At 18.0% G+C, this 22818-nt stretch overlaps 4 protein-coding genes across 4 annotated transcripts; 2 read left to right on the top strand and 2 right to left on the bottom strand.

Moving 5' to 3' along the window:
• Nucleotides 1–621: 621 nt before the first annotated feature.
• On the bottom strand, nucleotides 622–1608 carry PADL01_1013400 (FAD synthetase, putative; the record flags this gene model as incomplete). The annotated part of the gene is made up of 1 exon (XM_028682193.1): nucleotides 622–1608. One exon carries the CDS (start codon nucleotides 1606–1608, stop codon nucleotides 622–624), a length of 987 nt encoding a protein of 328 aa, XP_028538495.1.
• Nucleotides 1609–4831: 3223 nt separating this feature from the next.
• PADL01_1013300 (conserved Plasmodium protein, unknown function) lies at nucleotides 4832–11590 on the top strand (the record flags this gene model as incomplete). Its single annotated transcript, XM_028682191.1, has 1 exon — nucleotides 4832–11590. One exon carries the CDS (start codon nucleotides 4832–4834, stop codon nucleotides 11588–11590), a length of 6759 nt encoding a protein of 2252 aa, XP_028538494.1.
• A 607-nt stretch (nucleotides 11591–12197) lies between these two features.
• PADL01_1013200 (conserved Plasmodium protein, unknown function) lies at nucleotides 12198–16135 on the top strand (the record flags this gene model as incomplete). Its single annotated transcript, XM_028682190.1, has 11 exons — nucleotides 12198–12250; nucleotides 12338–12391; nucleotides 12527–12745; nucleotides 12966–13016; nucleotides 13144–13520; nucleotides 13690–14605; nucleotides 14691–15084; nucleotides 15170–15245; nucleotides 15421–15679; nucleotides 15849–15906; nucleotides 16088–16135. 11 exons carry the CDS (start codon nucleotides 12198–12200, stop codon nucleotides 16133–16135), a joined length of 2505 nt encoding a protein of 834 aa, XP_028538493.1.
• Nucleotides 16136–16444: 309 nt separating this feature from the next.
• Nucleotides 16445–17296, bottom strand: PADL01_1013100 (prohibitin, putative; the record flags this gene model as incomplete). The annotated part of the gene is made up of 1 exon (XM_028682189.1): nucleotides 16445–17296. One exon carries the CDS (start codon nucleotides 17294–17296, stop codon nucleotides 16445–16447), a length of 852 nt encoding a protein of 283 aa, XP_028538492.1.
• Nucleotides 17297–22818: the final 5522 nt, after the last annotated feature.

The raw sequence follows: 22818 nt of genomic DNA, 5'->3' as shown, positions 1-22818 counted from the left end.
TTATTTTTTTTGTACATAATATATATATATATGTTATTAATTAATTTTCTCTTTTTTTACACACACTTCCCTTATTAAATATGATAAATAGGTATGTATATACATATATATATATATTTTTTTGTTTATATAATAAAATTAAATTAAAAATTTTTTATTGTTAAAAAAAAAATGTTCAAAAATAAAATCCTAAAACAATAAAAAAAAATAAAAAGTGTTTGTCAGAATTGTTAAAATAATTTATTGAGTGCATTTTCTTTTTATTTAAAAAGAGAAAAAAACAAATTATATATATCAAATAAAGAATCCCAAATTGAATATAATTATGTATTGTTTATAATCATAAATGCAAATCTATACATATATATATATATATATATATATATATATATATAGATACTAAAAATTTGCACATTTTAATTAAAAAAAAAAAAAAAAATTTATATAAAACAATATCACAAATTATTTTAAAAGAAACATAAATAATATTCTATATATATATATATATATATATATTTTAATTAACTAAACATTAAAAGAAAAAAAAAAAATTATTAATATGTTGTGTATGCAAAAAGTTTTAAATTTGTCAACATTAAATTTTATTATTAAAAATTTTATTTATTTGTCATTTGGTTGTATTCTATTATATCTTTCATAATTCCAATTTTTCAAGAAATAAGCAGGTAAATAACAATCGTTACATTTTAAAAATTCATTTTTAACTGTATCTTTTATTGAACCAATGGAAGAATATCCATGATCATATAAAATACAATAACTAAATTTAAAATAAAGTATAAATGTCCATATGGCACCATAGGTCCAATAAAAGACAGGATTAACATATAAATATGGTGGTAATCCTCTTGAACTAACATTTAAAATTTGTAATTTTTCAGTATTCGTATCATTAAATCTTGTACCATTTATAAAAGCTAATGTAGAATGAAATATGTTTGAATCAATAGAATTTATTTTCAATTGATCTATAATAGTAGCTTGATGTTTTTTTTGGACGTTTTTTATAAAATTAGTAATACCATTTTTCCAAGTTCCTTTGATTATACTTATATGAAAATCAAACATAAAAGCACTTTCATTTAAGAATTGATAAACTTCAGGAAATTCATTCATTTCATCTTTAAAATAAATAAGGTGTGGTTTTTTTCTTTTGATATTCATATCCTTAAGATATTTTGCATATGCACATCGAAATAAATGTAAAATAACCACAGCATCCTTTCCACCATTAAATGATAAAAAGACATTACTTTCATTACATAAACGAAAAATATCATAAATATAATCTATACCTGTCATAATATCTTCCGATAACTCCATCACTTTTTTTTTTAATATAAATTCATCATTATAATAATTTTTTATATCATAATTATACATACTTTCCTTAATCATATACTTATTTCTAATAACATTTTTTGTTTCCCTCTGAAGATGGGCCACATTATTATTAATTAACTCTTTATTCTCTTCATTTAATTTACTTTTTTCAATCAAATGATCATTATATAATTTTTCTATCCTTTCATATAACATGAATGAATTTGAATAATCATTCCATTCATCATTGTCTTTCCCATCCATTATTATATATTAAAAAAAAAAAAAAAAAAAAAAAAATTTTTTTTTTTTTTTTGATATATTGGCAGATAATCAAAATTATTTATTATAATATCTTAAAATTATTTTAAAAAAACTTTAATTAGCATATTTTTAATAATTTCAAAGTGTAAAAATTAAAAATATTTCATGAATATAATTAAAAAATAAATAATATATATTATTATATTAATTATATTATATTATATCACACTATATTTATTTTTTTAATTATGATGGGTATATGTCGGAAAAAAAAAAAAAATAAAATAAAATAAAATAATTTGGGAACTGAAAAGAAATTGACCAAATATATTTCTAACATAACCTTAAATAATTAATTAATTTTAAAAGTAAAAATAAAAATATAAATTCAATATATTATATAAAAATAACATAAATACTTATGTAACGTTGGGAGTACATATATTATATATATATATAGTGAAAATATAGCATAATAATAAATAGATTATACTTCGTAATGTTATATATGTAATTATAAAGAGTAGTACACATTTATTAATTATTCTATATAATTATAAATTAATTTAAACAGGCCAATTGTGGAAGTATAAAACTGAAAAATATAATAATGCATTTAAATGAATAAATATAAATATATATATATATATATATATATATATATTTGTTATAGAATATTTGAATGCATAAAGAATATTTAATAATGATTTAATATAATATGTTAATAATATACTTTTAATTTTATTTTTTGTTTTTGTTTTTTTGTCTGTTTTTAAATAGTATAGTGTACACCATTTTTTTTTTATTCAAAAATGTCAACATGTTAATTACAATCAAAGGAATTATAATCCTTTATATAACATTTCATTTATGATAAAAATGAATCTAATGGTTATATAATCATATATATAAGAAAAAAAAAAAAAAAAAAAAAAAAAGAACGCTTTAAAATATATTCCTTCCAATTTGTTTTATTTTCATATTTTTAATGACACCATTTGCACATATTAATATATTTTCAACATATCCTATTCAATCATTCTTTTTTATGTAGAAAAATAGAAAAAGAAAAATACATGAAAAAAAAAAAAAATATATATATATATTTTTATTCCAAATAAATGTTCACATAGAATACGTAGATACACATGCATTAATATTATAAAAAATAGAGAAATATTTTTTTTGAAAAAATCACAGAAATTATATTTTTATAAGTTTCATTATATTTTTAATATTAACATATATGTAATTCTTATAAAGTATTAAAAGAATGTGTAACTATATATGCAATATTTTAATTCTTTTTATAATATATATTTTTTTAAATTATTAAAACATAAGTTAACTTTATTTATTTCGTTTCTTAATATTTTAACATTGTTTATTTCTACAGCAAATGTATCAATTTTGAATAATCAGACAATATTTAATATTCCTATATATTAAATAAGTATTTGAGAATTAAAATTCTACAAATATAATGGTATATATAAAATATATATATATATATATATATATATATATGTGTGTATATATATAATAAATACGTTATATGATTTATTGTGTTCCTTTTATTCCTTTGTCAAATTTAAAAAGAAGAATGATATCATAACACCTTATATATATAACTCTTTAAAAGGTTCCAAAAATTTTTAATTATACATTTATTTTGTCTTAACGAAAAATATATAACAAAAATGATGATAGAATTTTTCTGACTATTACAAGAGTTATAAATATAATTATATTTAGTTATTATATTAAAAGATATTTCCTTCCATTATTCTTATGTATATAAATAATTATTAATATATTTTTTTTTTTCGTAATTTTTGTATTTCTTATTGAAAAAATAAAATTTTATATAAAAAAAAAAAAAGCATACATTTAAATAAAACAAAATTGTAAAATGATAATGCAATAAATTTATATTGATCTTGTAAGGTGTGTAATGAAAACAGAAAAGGTATACATATAAATATATATTTTATATGTATAATTATATATATATACATATATCATGTGAGCATAAAAAAAAAAAAAAAAATACAAATTTCTTGCACTTTGTTGCATTGTGATTTTCTTATTTAACAAGTACTTATACATTCTCAATAAATAAAAATTTATTAAAAAAAATAACATTATATCTTTATATATATATATATATGTTTCCTACCAAAATACATATTTTATATTTAACATAGAAATATATTTTATTTTAAATATAATTAAAAAAATAAAATAATATAAAATAAATAAATTTAATTGTTTAAGAGCATGTTCTTATCATTGTAGAAAAAAATATGTTTTTCTTTTTTTTTTTGTTTTTTTGGTTTTCTATAAATTTTGTGAAATAACAAAAATATTATATGTATTTATCAATTGTTTATTTATTTTTCCGCCTTGCAGAAACATTCTTAAAATTTTTTAAGAGTTTCATATATATATATATATATATATATATACATATGTATTTTTGTGTCTGCATTAAAGAATACTTTGTAATTTTTATTTTTTATTCAATTTTTATTGTGTTACTAATATTTGCAGATAAATATATATCTTTGTCTTTTTATTTATAATAGATTTTTTGTTGTATTTTCTTTTTTTTTTATTGTTTTTATTTGATTTATTGATTTCTTATTTTTTTCATTTTATCATATATTAAAATTAAAAAGACATTCACACCATTTTCATCTTAATGTTTCATTATTTGGTTATATACAATTTTTTTTTAGACATTGCAACATTCTTATATATTTTTTCTTTTGACATGCATAACTAAACAAAAAAAAAAAAAAAAAAAAAAAACATAACAAAATATAAATATATAAATATATATATATATATATATATATATATATATATGTATATTCATTTATCGTTACGTTGAAATAGTAGGAATGTATCCATATTTGTAACAACTCCACTTTTATATTAATATTAACTTATTTCTTTTGTTAAACACTTGTTTATAATTCTGTATTAATTTATTTACCCTTTTTATTTTTCTGTCGCCTTATTTTGTTTTTCTATATATTATATATGTATTCCTTGTATATATTAAAAAATTATCATAATATAGTGAAATAACCAAAATAAAAAAAAAAGGAAAACAAACAATTATAATAATTTACCAACATTAAGAAACAGTTTATACATATTCGATACAGGATATTTTGAAAATTATAAAAAAAAAAAAAAAAAAAAAAAATCCGAAATGATGTTTTTTAATTTAAATAAAGATTCCAATAAAAACGATGATTTTTCCTTGGAAAGTACATCAAACAAATGTAGCGCAAAAGAAATGAATATAATTTCTGATGTTATGAATCGTGATACAAAAGGTATTCTAAGTGATCACTTAGTAACAAGGGGTGATAAAATAGTAGAAGAAAATTATATGAATATAAATTACGGTTTCTCTGATTCTCCATCTAATGGTATTGATGAAAAAGTAAAAAATATGGAAATGAATTATGTATTAAAATCTTCAATTAATAAAGTAGGTTCAAACAGTATTGACCCTTCTAAGGATGAAAAAGAAGTTTTTTATGAGAATACTGAAGCTATTTCAGTTTTAAAAAATAATAATAATTTAACAAAATCTCATGAAGAAACAAATGTACATAATTTTGCTATGAAAAATGATTCAAATAAAGTACAACATGATAAAACAGAAAATATAGGGGAATTTAATAGAAGTATGTTTCCTATACGTAATGATGAGTATATGAATCAAAATGAATACCATATGAGTATTTGTAAAGATGATAATATAAATTATGAAGAGAAGAAGGATAATTATGCAAATAATAATATATCATGTAATATAAATTTCAATTTAGATGATATCAACAATAATTCTAACAAAACAATGAATAAAAATGAAGCATATGATGATGATGTAATAGATAAAGAAAAGGAGAATTGTGAGAAATTTTCCTTTTTGAAAAAATTTCAAAAGGATACCCTTGAAGCAGAAGACAAATATCAAATGAATAAAAATGAATATGATGAATGCATTTCAAAATACAATAATAATATTTATAAAAAGATTGAGGAAGATGATGATAATGTAAGTACTAAGAAATGTGACCAAAATTCGAACGAATCTATGAACGAAAACAAACAACCAATATTTCGTAACAAATTATTGGATGAACTAAATTATAGTAACAAAAAAAGTCATTCATCCATTTTTGAAGATAAGGATAAAATGATGGATATTTCATTAATAGCTGATAGAGCAAAGAAAAACATATTTCCAGAAATGATTTCTCATTCAAATAATATTCATAGTAATTTTGAAATGGCTTCAACAAAACATGAGATGAATAGTGACTATATCAAAAAGGATGAGGATGATAAATATACATTTCATACACTTAAAGAAGGAATTGAAGATAATAAATATAATATGGATGATACATATAAAGAATTAAAATTGGAACATGATAATAATGTTTTGGATGAATATAATAGTAGAAACAGTTCTGATGAAATCGATAAAATATTTAGTAAATATAAAATAGAAGTATCTAATTTATCAAAATATTTTGATTTCCATAAGACAGAAAAAAAAGAAAACTCTGAAACAAATTTGGACAATGAAAAGGAAAACAACAACAATAACAATAATAATAATAATAATATTAATGAAAATGACAATGATTTCAATATAAATAAACAATATAATAGTAATAATGTAAAAGATATGTTAGATTATTATATTAGAGGAAGTGATAATGCAATCAATAAGGTGTTGACATATGTGTATCCAAGTAATTTCACTAGTAATTATAATGATTATATACTCAAAGAAGAAGAAAAAATGAAGGAAAACGAAGACGAAGAAGAAGAAAAAAAAAAAGAAGAAAAGAAACCAAATGAAGAAGAAATTAATCAAAATTATCATGACGACTATGATAAACAGAGTCAAATGTCCTTCAATAATTTGAACGAATCATCCAATTTAGTTATAAATGAAACTAATTATATAACAGAAGATGTTTTAAAAGATATTCTAAATATGAAAGAAGAAAAGATAAGTTTTGAATACTTTCGAAATTGTTTCAGTGATTTAAATTATGATATCAAGGTATCAGATATACATTTATTATATAATTGTATTAGGGATCATCAACAACAAAATAATATAAACTTAAAAAAGGAAGATATTGAAGAAAAAAAAAATGTAAACAATTCTAGTAATGTAAACAATGTGGATGATCATTATATAACTGTTCAAGATATAAGATCTTATATAATTGACAGAAATTCTAAAAATAATAATTACTACAATGAAATTATTAAGATGGTAGTACATTTTAATAACATATTACTATTAATGTTAAACAATAACGAAACTGAAATGAAAGATAAAATTTTATTTGAATTACTTTCATTAAAATTTGCTTCCATATTTAATGACATATTACAATTAAATAACAATTTTGATAACCTCATTAAGCATTTAAATGAAATTATAAAACTAATTTTATGTGAAGATTCGAAAAAGAAAAACCTGAGAAATATAATATCCACCTATTTGACCAGCCAAAAAATATTAATTCATAAAAATGATATGTTATCTCAATTAAATAAAACGACGCATAAGAAAATGAAAAAAAAAATTAACAATGAAAAGGGAATAAACAAAGAGAAGAAAAAGAAACTTAATATAATAAATGAAAAAGAAAACGAAAAGGATGTTGTTAATCAATTTGTGAACGAAAGTACAAATGAAGAAGAAAAAGATTCAGATGATACTACGTTATATGAAAAAACAAAATTAAATAATAAATCATTGAGAAAGAAAGAAGGCAACACAAAATTAGTTTACAGTTGTGATGAAATGAAAAGAAAATGTAGGAAGAACAGTAAGGCTAAAAAGAATAAAAAGAAAAGATCCACAAGTCATATTAATCTATATAATACTACAGAAATAAATGATGCACAAAACGATACTCAAAATAATACACGCAATTTAACAAAAGATATAATTATGAATGAGATAAAAAATACAAAAGAAATATGTAAAAATGAAAATTTGAAAAAAGAACAAAATACATGTTCTAAAAAGAAAAAGAAGAGAACAAGCACACCCTTTTCAAAAGAATTTATTATGACGAGTGATGTAGATAGTAATGAGAAATCGAATGATGAAAAAAACAGTTTGATTCAAGATAATAATACAGAACAAGTTCCTTTAAGTAATTCAATAGATAATACTAATGAAATAAAAGAAAATGTTACACAGACAACATCCAAAAATTTTGAAGAAAAAATAGAGCATGTAGAGGAAAATAATGAAGAAAGCCAAAAAAGTAATGAAATAAAAAAAATTAGTGAAAATATTTATATTGAAAATAAAAAGAAAATAGAAATAATAAACTGTACTATAAATAATAAAAATAAAGAAGATCATAAAAGAGTAATAGAAATAAAAAAACAAGCAGTTCCTCTTAAGAGAAATGGTAAATCGATTAGTAGTATGGATATTAAAAAGGTTGCACAAATCAAAAATAATAATAAACACTTTATGAAAAGTATACCAAATTATATATTTAAAAAAGATATAGAGGAAGATATTGAAAGGAAAAACATAAATTTAGAAAATAGAACATACAATAGTAATAATATAAAACATCAAATTCATAATATGAATTCACCATATATTAATGATTATATGAAAAGATTTAGTTCAATAAATAATGGAGTACTTAGACAAGACTTATATCCTATATCACAAAAGAATAACAATAATATTAATATGATACAAAATGAAAGATTCAATTATGTATTACCTAGTTTAAATAAAAATTTTAGTAATAATAATATAAATTATATGAATAACGTAGATAAATGTATCAGTGCAAGTTATGAACAAATTCCATTAAATAATATGATCATTAATAATGAATTCCATAAAATGAGCAATAATAATGTTAATATTAATAAAAATAATGAAACTAGAAGAAGCATGCTACCTTTTCAACAAAATATATATGATAATCAACATTATTATTATTATAACAATCCACATATTCAATCAAATAATAATATCAATAACATGCACGAAATCAAAGCTAATAATTATTTAAGAAATAATGAACAAATATACAAAAATTTAATGATGAAAAATGCAAATCCAAAATATTATAATACTACGTATCAATATAATAGTCTTTTACAAAATGAAAACAAATTACCATATATCTCTTCGAATTCTAAAAGAATTACAGATCAAATACATATACATAAAAATATTTGCGATAATTTAACTTCAGGAAATCACTACAATAATAAAAAGGAAGTACCTATACCATTTGATACCAAAGCTTTAATTTTTAATCAAAATAAAAAGGAATTGTTTGAAAGCTCCACTAATGAAAATATAGTAGAAACGTCTCAAAAAGTGACAAGTACTTCGTCAAAAGAAAATATGGAGCTACCAAGTGGACAAAATGTAAATAGGGAAAACACAATATTAGAACATGGAAATGAAATCAATGTAAATAGAGAAGATACAATAACAGACAAGAGGAATGAAGTGAATGTAAATAGAGAAGATACAATAATAGAAAATGGAAATGACAAAAGTGTTAACACAAATAAGAATATAATATATAAAGATGATAGTAAGGTTATATATAGAAATAATATGAGAAAAGCTACCCCATTTGAAGGAAAAAGATATAGTATTAGTTATAATAGAATGATGACCCCTAATATTTATACAGGATTTAAGAGAAATATTAATAACATAAATAATAAAAATAATTTCTTATTAAGTAATAATGTTTCTAAATGTTCTAATAGATATGTTAGTTCTAAAAGTGATGTACATTCATTAAAAACATCAAACAAAAAATTAATTAATGAAAATGTGAAACCATTAAAATTTGAAAAGGATTCATTATTTACATTAAATTTTGAAAAAAATGATACACAAAATAATGAAAATACAAAAAATGAAATCAATAAAAAATCAACATATACTAGATTCACTGAAATATTTACTGACAAATTAAAAAATTTTACACTAGGAAATCGTAAATCTTTTAGATCCTCTACTGTTCATGAAACAGTTTCTTCATGTAAAAATATACATGATGATGAAAACGAAAAAAATTATAAAGGTGATCAAACGTTTAATACAAAGAGTGATCAGAAAGAAGCAGGAAAAGAAGAGGGAAATTATAAAAATGATCAAGATCTGGATCAGTTAAATGAAACAAAAAAACAGGGGATAGAAAAACAAATTGACGAACAAACAAATGAAGAACAAAAAAACAATAAAGAGGATGATAATTTAATAAAAAGTAGCAATCTAAAAACATTTATTGATCATTTGAATTTCTTTCAAAGCAAATGTAAAGCTAACAAAAGTTCCATAGCAAATATTCGTGAAAAAAAACAAATCCAGGAATATATTAATCGAAAAAATGGAAATGATGAAAAGTATGATAATAAAAAAATGGGAGAAAACATTATGAAATTAAATGAATGTAATAATGAGAGTGTAAAAGTAAATAATGAAAATGAAAAAGAAAATATTAATAATAATAATAATAATAATATGAATAATTATTACCTTTCTACTTTAAAAAAGAATGCAGAAAAAATTAATAAAACAAATGGTATATTTAATAATGTAAGGAATGAATTAAGTAACCCTATAAATAGTAAAAGGGAAAATGATATAAAGAATGGTAACAATTACATTAATGTTAGTAACAATCAAAATAATGTTAATGTCGTACATAGTCATAATGATCAAATGAAACGAGCAAATTATATGATAAACAGTAACAAGACTGTAAGTTTTGATAGTGAATTTTCTAAAAATTTATGGAATAGTAACAATAATACGTTAAACGCATATAATATGAATGTTCAAAATTTTAATATTAATAATAAGAAGAATTCAAATGTGCAAGTATTAAATAATACAGGTCAAGCTTCATTTAATGATCAAAATATAAATTCTCAATTTGGTACTTTGAATAACAAAATGGGCGAGTTTTTTTTCCCATTTCAAAAAAGACATAGTACCTTACATAGTCGTTCTTCAATAAAAAATACTTTAGATAATGATAAGAAGAAAATAGCTAATCTGAGAATAAAAGAGAATGATATAATTATGTGTGATATTAATAGAAATAAAAATTCGTTTTCAAATGAAAATAAAAATATTTTTATTAATGAAAAAGTAAGTTCCATGTCACAAGATAATAAGGAATTCCATCAAAATGTTTGTAATAGTAAAAGTATTAGTAACAATAACAATACTAATAAATATATGAATGAATATAATAATATGAAAAGGAACACTTTTTTTACAAACCCTTTTACGGAAGGAGAACAAGTACAAAATAATAACAGAAATGTTGATATAAATAATAAAGAATATTTAAATAAAACCAAATTAGCTAGCTGTGGAAATTATTCATCCTTTAAAGAAAAAATAACTTCGATACATAAAAATATTGTGCCCACAAAAAATTTCTATTTATTTAATTCACAAGACAAGAGTAATCATAACTGCATTTTAAAAACATGTTCTTTACATAAAAATAATGTAACTGAAGATGAATATGAAAATAAGATAAACAATGAAAAAGGAGAAAATTTGATGAAGGATACAAAAAATTTATATCATGATAATGAAAATAATCATATATCAAGCACATTTGTAAATTCATACAAACAACAGAGTTCTTCTAATAACATGAAAGTTATGCAATGTGAAGATGAAAATAATTTATCTATAGAACAAATTATGAAAATACCTGGAGTAAAATTGGGAAGAAATTATATTCAAGACATGGATATATGCTCTGATTGGTTAAAGTTTAATGATTATGATAAAAAAGTAATTGAAGAATCTTTAAAAAATAGTTTAGCTGATAAAAATTATCAAAACTTTCTTGATACTACACAATTCACAAATACCTTTTTTTCAAATATGTGATGAAATTATAAAAAGTTCATAAAATAGATTATAAATTGTTTTTTTTTTCTTTTTTTTTTTTTTTTTTTTTTTTTTTTTACATGGCTTGATATGTATACATATATATTAATTGAATGTCAAAATATTTTGATATATAAAAATAGAATTTATATTTGTATTTTTCATATATAATATTTTATTTCTCAATATATGTTATAAATAAAAAGTATTTTTATATGATACAAAAATAAAAATATATATATATATATATATATATATATATATATTTACATTATTACCGTTTTGTTTTATTTATATTATTATATATTCATATTAAAATAGTGTCTATTCTTTGTTATCCTTTTTTTTTTTTTTTAAACATCATAACTTAAATTATTTGTAAACATAATTTATAATTTCTTATAAAATTGAAAAATTCATATACCTATATATAACTATATAGATAGTTCGTAAGAAGAAAAAAATATTTTTGTAAATTACAATATTTGAACTTATTAAACATATTTTGTATAAATACGTTTGATTCTTAATAGATTAATGAATTTAATTTTTTTTTATGATAACAAAAGTAGAAATATAAATTGTCTTTAAAATAAAAGACTCTGGAATGGATGAAAAAATAGAATTATTAATAAATATAATAAAAAAATGGACGAATAAGTAACTTAAAAAAACAAAATTATATATATATATGTATATTTATATTATGTGTATGTTATCCTATTGATCTTTTTATTTACAAATAAGGTATGCATATAAAATATATGTTAAAGGAAAGAATGAGGAGAAACAAGAGCACTAGTAAGTATAAATTTTACATATATTTTGTAAAAAGAACAACGCAGGAACATAATATTTTTCTATAACTTTATTATATATATATATATAAATATATTTTTTTTTATTTTCTTATTTTTTACAATAATTATGATATAGTTATAATGTTACTTTTTTTAATCAAAAAGAAAAAGAATCTATTTCAAAGTGTACAATAAATACATACTTTGTCATAACAGAGATAAATATAATAGACATAAAAAATTTTTGTACTTCTATTCAAAATGAGAACAAATATTATGTTACTTTTAATTTCGAAAATGAAAGCTTAATGAGAACTACAGATATGAACTTGGACTATGAAGCTTGGATAGATAAGTAATATTTTTTGTATTGTAATAATAATATATATCTGTGTCATAAATATAATAACAAAAAGAAAAAAAAAAAAAAAAAAAAAAAGAGACATATAAAAGGGAATATTTAGAGTTATAAAAACATACATATTTTAATTACAAAAGACGAAATAATATATTCATTATAATATATATATATATATATATATATATATATATATATATATATATTTACCTATTAGATTAATTAAAGATAAAGAGAAATTAAGGAACAATATAGAACTATCATCAGAGTTATTAAAAAATAATAATAAATAACTATTTTATATTAATACAAATATAAATAAATAAATAAATAAATATATATATATATATATAATGTGTACATTTTGATGTCATTCATCATGACGTTCTATATAGATTTATGAAATCAAGATTTATTAAACCTCTTGATGAGAAGAGTGTTGGTTCGATTTTAGATAAAATAAAAGAGGAACGAGAAAACACTGAAAAAAAAGAGAAAGAGGAGGAAGAAGAAAAGAAACAAAATGCTTTAAAAAAGAAAAACCTAAAATACTCAAAGAAGGCAAACATATTAGAAAAGAAATCATCTTATGAAGACACATATGCTGTAGAAAAAATAAATTCACAAACAGATTTCAATATTAACAATGGCAATAATGAATTAAAAAATGGAAGCACAAAAAATGATGAGAATAATAAATTGAATGAAGCACGTTCATTTTTAAAAAATATTTTATATTTTTATTTTACAGATATAGATATAAAGAAAAAAGGTAAAGAAGAAAAAAAATATATATTATAAAAAAATAAAGAGTTTCTATGTCCTTTAAGAAATATAAAAATTTTACATATATGGAACAATCAATATATATATTATATATATATATATATATATATATATATTTTTATATACTTTTTATATCGTTTTATCATTTTTCAAAGGAAAACTGAAATACAATAATTATATTGAAATATTAAAAATGGTAAATTACAAAATGTGTATCAGCTATAAACATATGCATAAAACTACTTCAATGGAATGTGAAGAAAATGATCAAGAAAATAAAAACGAAACGGAAGACAATAGAAAAAATGAAAAAACAGAAAATTTTCAATATGAACATTTTAAAGGACCATTTCTTTTTGATTCAGATGAAGGCATATATTCAAGTACAGATCATAATTCAAGTGATGAATATTCATTTAATGATAATAAGGATATAAAGAAAAAACAAATATTAATTAAAGATGAAAAAAAATATCTTCTGAATTTATTTAGTATTAATAATAAAGAGATCGATTTAATTAAAGACATTAGTATATATAAAAATAACAATTTTAATGGAAGTAATATATTTTTTAATGAATATAATAAGGATGATATATATTCAGAATTATTTATATTTAATAATGACAACGAATATTATAAATATGTGTTTACTGATAATTATTATGATTTGTTATTATATATATCATATGCTGATGAAGATGATCGTGGATGTATATTTTATAATAATTATATTAACAATTTGACACAATATTTATATGAGTTAAAAAAAAATAGAGAAGAACATTTCCATATATTTAATTTGAATGATTTATATTTATATAAACAATTATTATACACATGTTATGAAAATGAATTAAGTTTTATATATCAAACTTTTTTAGTTCAGTTTAAAAAATTTGATACAAGTGATAGTGGATATATACATAGAAATCATTTGAAATTTATTCTACAAGAAAATGATCACATAATATCGAGACAAGAGTATAAACTGTTAATGCATATTTTTGATTGTAATGATGATAATTATGTTTACTATAACAATTTTAAGGAAGTTATTCTAAGATTACGGTAGGGGGTAAAAGATTTATGTATTATATAAGATTATAAATATATACACATATATATAATATATATATATATCTTCTTTATACAGATTTGAGGGAATAAAAAATAGCATATTTGAAAAAGATAAAAAGCTACTTCAAAAATATTTATGTGAACAACTAATAAAAAACAACTTGAAAAATAAAAAAAAAATACATATATTTGATTGTAAAAATGTTCTTGATTTTTGTGATAAATTATATCTAAACAAAAATGTGATTCATATAATATTGTCATCCCTCAATTTTGATGAAAATTTAGAATTAGATGTTACCTTATTTTTACAAGTATCTATTACTATTATTATGAATAGTATCAAATTAGAGAATATGCAAAAGATATACAATATCATAACAGACGAAAAAGAAAAAAAAAAAGAATTTCAAAACGGACAATCGAATATTAATTTTAAAGGAAAAAAGGATAACAAAAAAATAGAAAAGGTAATAAAAAAATATACTAAGAATACAAGCAATTTTATATTTTAATGGAAAAAAAGAAAAAAAAAAATTTATTTTTCTACAATAGACTAATATTCCCGCTTTGGAATTAGTTGAGAGAACATTGACAAAGTTGTTTAAGGTGTTGGATGAGAAAAACGAAGGTCAGAAATATTGAAATATAAAAAGAAAAAAGTTAATTGTGGAAATTTAATTAAGAAGAAATAAAAACTTAATGATAATATATATATATGTATGTATGTATGTATGCGTAGCTGTTTAAAATTCGTATTATATATATAAAATTTTTTTCAACATTTCATTGTTTTCATATTTCAGATTATTTAAAAATAAACGATTTTATTGAAACTCTTTTAGAATTTAATAAAAAGAAAAAGATCATTGATATAAAAGCAATATGCAGATTAAATATAAATGAACTACAAGGATTCGTAGGAGAAATAAATGCTGGTCAACAGAAAAATACTTTTTTACATGAACAAATAAAAGATAGTACAAATTATGAACTATATAAAAAAAAAAAAATTCATTATGCATCTCACATACATAAATGGTGTTCTAAAACCTACCAAATAAGGTAACGTATTAATAATAATTTGCTTTTGTTAGTACACAGGTTATATATATATATATTTATCTATCTATCTATCTATATATATATATATATATATATATATATAATTTATACATATATGTACGAATGAATAAAGTTCTATTATTTTATTTTTATTAATTTATTTTTTTAGGTCATGTGAATATTATAGCTATTTCCTGAATTATCCAAATGAGCTAATAGAACTAGACGTAAATAAATAAATATATATATATATATGTATATATGTGTGTGTTTATTTATTTATGTACTACTGTATGATATTGTCTAATATTCAAATAATAATAATTTTTTTCAAAATTTTTTAATGTATGATTTTTTTTTTCTTTTTTTTGTTCATGCTCATTATATGTTTATACACCTAATTTATAGGATGAAATAAACAAGAATTTATTGTTTTGTGAGGAGAAGAAGGATTAATCAAAAAAAAAGGAGAATATCTTATTTAAGAACAAAAGAAAAGGGTGAATAGATAAATAAATAATTATATATATATATATATACATATATATATATATATATATATATATATAATAATTTTTATATTTTCGTATATATAAATTTTAGGGTTAATTGATATAAAAAAATAAATATATTTTAATTGAAGAATAATAAAGAATAAAAAAAATTAATTAAAAAATATTAAAAAGAAGTAATAAAAAGATATTATTACTAAATAATATATATATATATATATATATATATATGTATATTTTATTTTTTTAAATTTTATTTTGTAAAATTTATTAACAACGAATCCGTAGGTAGCATAACCTTATTTTGACATTTTGATATAATATTTGAAACTTCTCTTGATAATTCAATTTTTTTTAATTCCATAAATGCAGGATTGTCTTTAACAGCAAGACCTATTAATTTGGCTACTTCAGCTTCTCCTTGTGCTTTAATAATTGTAGATTTTTTTTCTTGTTCTGCTTTAAGAACAACATATTTACTTCTTTCTGCTTCTTGTTGTGCAACTTGCTTAGCTTCAACAGCTTTTTCGTATTCATTACTAAAGCTTAAATGAGTAATAGATGCATCATCAAGAAGTATATTAAAATCTTTTGCTCTTTGTACTAATTGTTCACGTACTGATTTACTTACAACTTCTCTTTGAGTAATTAATTGAGAAGCATTATATTGTGCTACAACACTTTTTAAAACTTCATTAATAATTGATGGTAATACTTTTTCATCATATTCCTTTCCTAAGGTTCTATATATTTCTACTAATTTCTTTTCATTTGGTCTTGATAATACACGACATGTTATGTTTACCATTTGTAAATCTCTTGAACCTGTTAATGACATTAATACTCTAGGTTTTGTTCTTACATCATATATTATAGATCTCTCAAAAAATGGTATTAAAAAGTGCGTACCTTCACCATATATTTTATTTGACAAGCCAAATATTCTATTATATTTTATGGCTCTCTTCCCTGCCTCTACATTATATAAACTATTTTTAAAAAACCAACTACCAAATGAAGTTACACCTATTATTGCTCCTATACTTGCACCTAATTTCCCTAATTTTCTAAACTGATGTATGTCAAAATTGGGAGGAGCATTCATATTAATATAAAGCTTAAAATGAATTTTCTAGATATTCCTTAATTAAAATTTAAAATTATACATGTATACATTAAATTATACACATATATAAAATATATATGTATACATATTATAAGTTAAAAAATAAAATATATGTATATATAACATTCAACGTATAGATAACGTATAAAATTTTCTACTATAACATTACACAATTTTATCAGGTTTCTCAATTTTTCATATATATATATATATATATATATATATATATGTGGAAAATAAAAAAAAAAAAAACGAAGAAGCAAAAAAAGAAAATTAATTAGGAGGAATTTAATTTATTTTAAATAATAATATTTAATGAATTAAAATAGAAAAATATGAAATTAATAAATGACAAATATAAATAAAAAAATAAATAAAAATAAAGCATTAATTACATTATAAACATCGTATAAATAAATTATAATAATATAAAAAAAGAACGTTATATATAATTATATATATACAGATATATTTTAATATTTTATTTTCTTATTTTTATTATTTTATATTTATATATATATAAAATATATAACATACATATTTACATATTTACATATTTTACACCTTTAAAAAATTAATAAAAAATAACGACATTTATTATTGTATATACGTATATTAATATAATACATATATATATATATATATATATATAATATAAACTGCTCATGTAATCATATTTTTTTTCATGAAAAACATTTATAATTTGAGGAAATAAAAAGTTACAGATATATGTATGTTGAAATAATATATTCATTTTTAAATATTTTAATGAAATATATTGAAATTTTCTTTTTATACATCCAAACATATATGTTTTATATGAAAATTTATACATATTAACTAAAAAAAAAAAAAAAAAAAAACATTTATATAAAATGTTAAATGTAATATATGATTATAGAAAAGGCTAAAATTATTTTTTCACATTTTATATAAAACTAAATTAAGAAAAAATATTATTCCATATATCTTTACCTACAATTATTCAAAAAATTTAAGAACTCCAAAATATATCAATAAAAGTTATATGTATTTATAATCTTATCAAACATATATTAATATATATATATATATATATATATATATATATATATATTTAATGACATTTGATATAAGGACAATTAAATATGTAAGGGAAAAAGTTTACAAGTAAATGAAATTATTATTTTGATTTTTTTTTTTTCCCCCTATTCATGAGTATTAAGATACACCATTTTTTCTATAATATCGTAATTGGTGTTATTATAGTTCACATAATGATAAGATTTATTATAAAATAGGACAACGTTCTATATAATTTATGAATAAAATATTATATATTAAGCATTATGTATAACATAAAAATGTTTTATATTTATTACACTATTTTATTAGTTTTAAAGACTTTTACTTTGTCCCTTTTATATATAGATAAATGAAAAAAAAAAAAAAAAAAAAATGAATAATAACGTTAATTATTTTAAAAATTTTAAGGAATACTCCTTTTAAATTCATTAAAATTCTATGAACTTTAATATCTTCTTAATTAATTACTGTTTTTATAATACTTGAAGAATATGAATAATATATTTATATATAATAAGTCAGGCCTAATTCAAAAAGCAATAGGCATATAAATATAGTATATTTTATGTATTAAATAACTAATATGAAATGTGTCTATCGATTTGTACATTCTTAATTTATTCATATTATATTTTCCATATTGTTACTATATAAATATTTAAATTATTAATCATTTATTTTTTATTTCTTTTATTTTATCATAGGAAATTTAAATAGAAGAATAACAAGGGAATTTTTTAGTTCATCTAAAAAAAAATTATATATGTATATATGAATAATTAACATATTATATATTAAAAAAGAAAATATACATATATATTTTTATTATATAGTATAATTTATCAAATAAAAAGAATTTTTTTTCAAAGATATAAAAAAAAAATTAAATACATTAATTTTTATATAATTATATAGTAAGACATCAATTATGATATTTATATTTTTGTTCTTTTTGTAGAAAAATCTATAAAAATGTTTCTTAAAATTTTTAGATATATAATTAAGTATAAAATTAAAAAAGAAAAGAGTTTTTATATTTTGATAAATCTAAAATAAAATAATATATATTATATTCTTATATATTATGTGTATATCTTTTATAATATTGGGATTTATAGAAGGCTTATTCTATAATATTTAATTTTTTTTTTTTTTTTTTACATACGATTCTCAATTTTAATATATACTTTTATACTCATTAAAAATATCTTTTAATAGTTATATATATATATATATATATATTTATGTATATGTTTATATTTTTTTATATGCAATTATATTTATTATATAAAACATATGTGTATAGAAATTAATATGACGTAATTTATTATTAATATTTCTTTTTTTTTTTTTTTTATTGACTACGGTGTTTTTTTTTTATAAATGCTCCAATTTTTTTTTTTTTCACGTAATATATTTTAATAATTTAATTTTTTTCTTGTTAAAATATCTAAAAAAATAAAAAATTAAAAGAAAGGAGAAAAGGACAGAAACATATTTCATTTTTACATAATATTTATTTAATATATCTATAAATTTTTCAAGTATAATTTTATAAAGTATATATTAATTGAAATTAGAAGAATATATATATATATATATATTTTTTTTTTTTGTTATAAACTTTATAAGTTTCTTATCTAAATGAATTTCTTCATGTGTGATATTAATTGTTTATGTATGATTTTTATTTCTACTATATTATTTATTTATTATATATATATATGTTATTTATTAATGTAGATATTATTATGAATACATCAATATAGATGATGCATACATTATAAATATGAATATTTTTAAATTGTGAATGTTTAATAAATACATTATATAAGCTCTGTAATATAAATGTGTAAAAAAAAAAAAAAAAAAAAAAAAAATTAAATAAATAAATTAAAAGTTATTATATTACATAAAATTTAATGTAGATATATTTATAACATTTAAGTATATGTTATGTTATTATTTATTTTTTTCTTTTGAATAAAGTTATTCATGTATTGATATGTTTGTATATATTTTTATTTGTGTTTTTTTTATATGTTAATTCTTTTATTTATTATTTCCTTTTCTTTTTAAGTGTGTGTTTTTGTATTATATGTTTTTAATTATATTTTATTTTTAATTAGTACCCTTAAAACATTGCATATATAAAATATGAAGCTTTTACTTATGTTATATCCTTTATATATAAGAATGACCCATATAAGTATATATAAATATCTTTATATATATTATACATATATATATAATATATATAATTTATAACACATATCATTTTTATGATAGACATAAAAATATTTTGGCAAACATAAAAATTGCATAAGACATTTTTCATATGCATTGTTATTTTATTTATATCGAATTTTTATTTATAACATGTATATATATAAATTTACATCATTTTGAACCATTTAAATTATAAAAGAAAAAGACAATAGGAGAAAATGATATATAAAATATGAATTATTTAAAAATGATTAATATATATATATATATATATATATATATATATATATATATATTATCCAAAGTATTTATAAAATGTATGAATCATATGAGGTTGTCGAATTTGTGTTTTGTCATTGATGTTTAATATATATAAATATATATATTTATAAAGATGAATTTTTTATAACAGAAAATTATTTTTGATGTTTTAATTTATTTTATTTTATATATTTTTTTAATATATATTTAAATAATGATTGTTTTTGTTTTTTTTTTTCTATTTGTTAAAATTCATACATATAAGCACTTTATTAATATTTGTATGGACATTTCATTTTATATATTGTAAATGTAGAAGTTAAAATTATTAAACATTTAAAAAGTGTATGCATATTTCTTTTTTAATATGTAAATTTTTAAATCTTTTTATTAGAACCATGATTTTAATATTGACTTTTCATTTATATTGATTTCTTTTATACTGTGTATTTATGTATGTATTTCAATAAACAACAATCATGTTGACAACAAAGAATATATATATATATATATATATATATATATTAACTGTTTATTTATAATGGAAAGTGTATTAAAAATGCATATTACCATTTATGTATTTATAAATACATAAATGTCATAATAACAAAATAAACATGAATATATATATATATATATATATAATTATGTATTTACTTTTTTTTTTTTTTTTTTCTTTTTAATATTTTTGTATATTTTGTAGAAATATGGAAATAAAGTAATTTTAATTTCATCTTAAGAAATATATTAACGTATTCTAAGAATACATATATTATTACGTAAAACATACATTATTAATTTTTATTTTTATTTAATACATTATTTTTGTTTGTTTTGTTTGATCTATTTCTTATTTGTTTAAATAAATAAAAAAATAAATATATTTATTAAAACATATATTTTTTTATTATTTTGTTAATACATTTTTTTTTTTAATTTAATAATAATATAAAATAAAAAAAGGAAGAATAAAAATAAAAATTTTTTTTTCCTGTTTTTTTGCTGTTTTTATTGATTTATATTTTTTTTTATAAAGAAATACAAATAAATAAAAAATATATATATAATATTATATTTTTAATAAATGAATTTTTTTATTGTAAATATAAAAATTTTAAATAAATAATGATAATATTAATTAAATAATATGGATTTATATATAAAATATTATAATATATATTTAAATATAATACATAGTAGTAACAATTTTGTTATATTGTTTTTGAAATTAAAATTTATTTGCTCAAAGTGAACTTTTGTGTACTTGAAAAAAGGAAATTTTTTTTTTTAATATTATATATTCATTATATAATATAATATATGTATAATTATATTATATATATTTATATATATATATAATATAATATATATATTAATTATTCAGTATAATTATATTTATATATAATGAGATTAATTAAATTATAATTTATATAATATATATGTATATAAATTCCTATTTATAAATATTTATTCTTAATTTTTCTTTTTTTAAATTTTAATATGTATATTTTTTTTTCCTTTTATAAATTATTTATTCTCATTTTTTATCCATATTTTTATTATATATATATACTATAAATTATATCATAATGCATATTTATACATATATAAATATATATATTTTATAATATATATAATAGTATAAAAAAAAAAATATAATATATATATATATACCTTTTAATAGTTTTATAAATATTATTATATATATAAATATATATATTTATTATATATATATATATATATATATATATGTAATATATACGTATACTTTCTTAATATATAATATTATATATAATATACTAAAAAAAAAAAAAAAAAATCATATATGAAAAATTTCAGCCTGTTTTTCTTTAAATATTTTACATATTTATATATTATATATATTTATTTATATAAGAAAAAAGAGGTAAAAAAATTTTAAATATTATTTTATAATTTATATTGAA

Source organism: Plasmodium sp. gorilla clade G2, assembly GCF_900097015.1.
Source record: "Plasmodium sp. gorilla clade G2 genome assembly, chromosome: 10".
Lineage (NCBI taxonomy): Eukaryota > Apicomplexa > Aconoidasida > Haemosporida > Plasmodiidae > Plasmodium > Plasmodium adleri (nom. inval.).
This window is presented reverse-complemented; position numbering and strand designations above follow the sequence as displayed.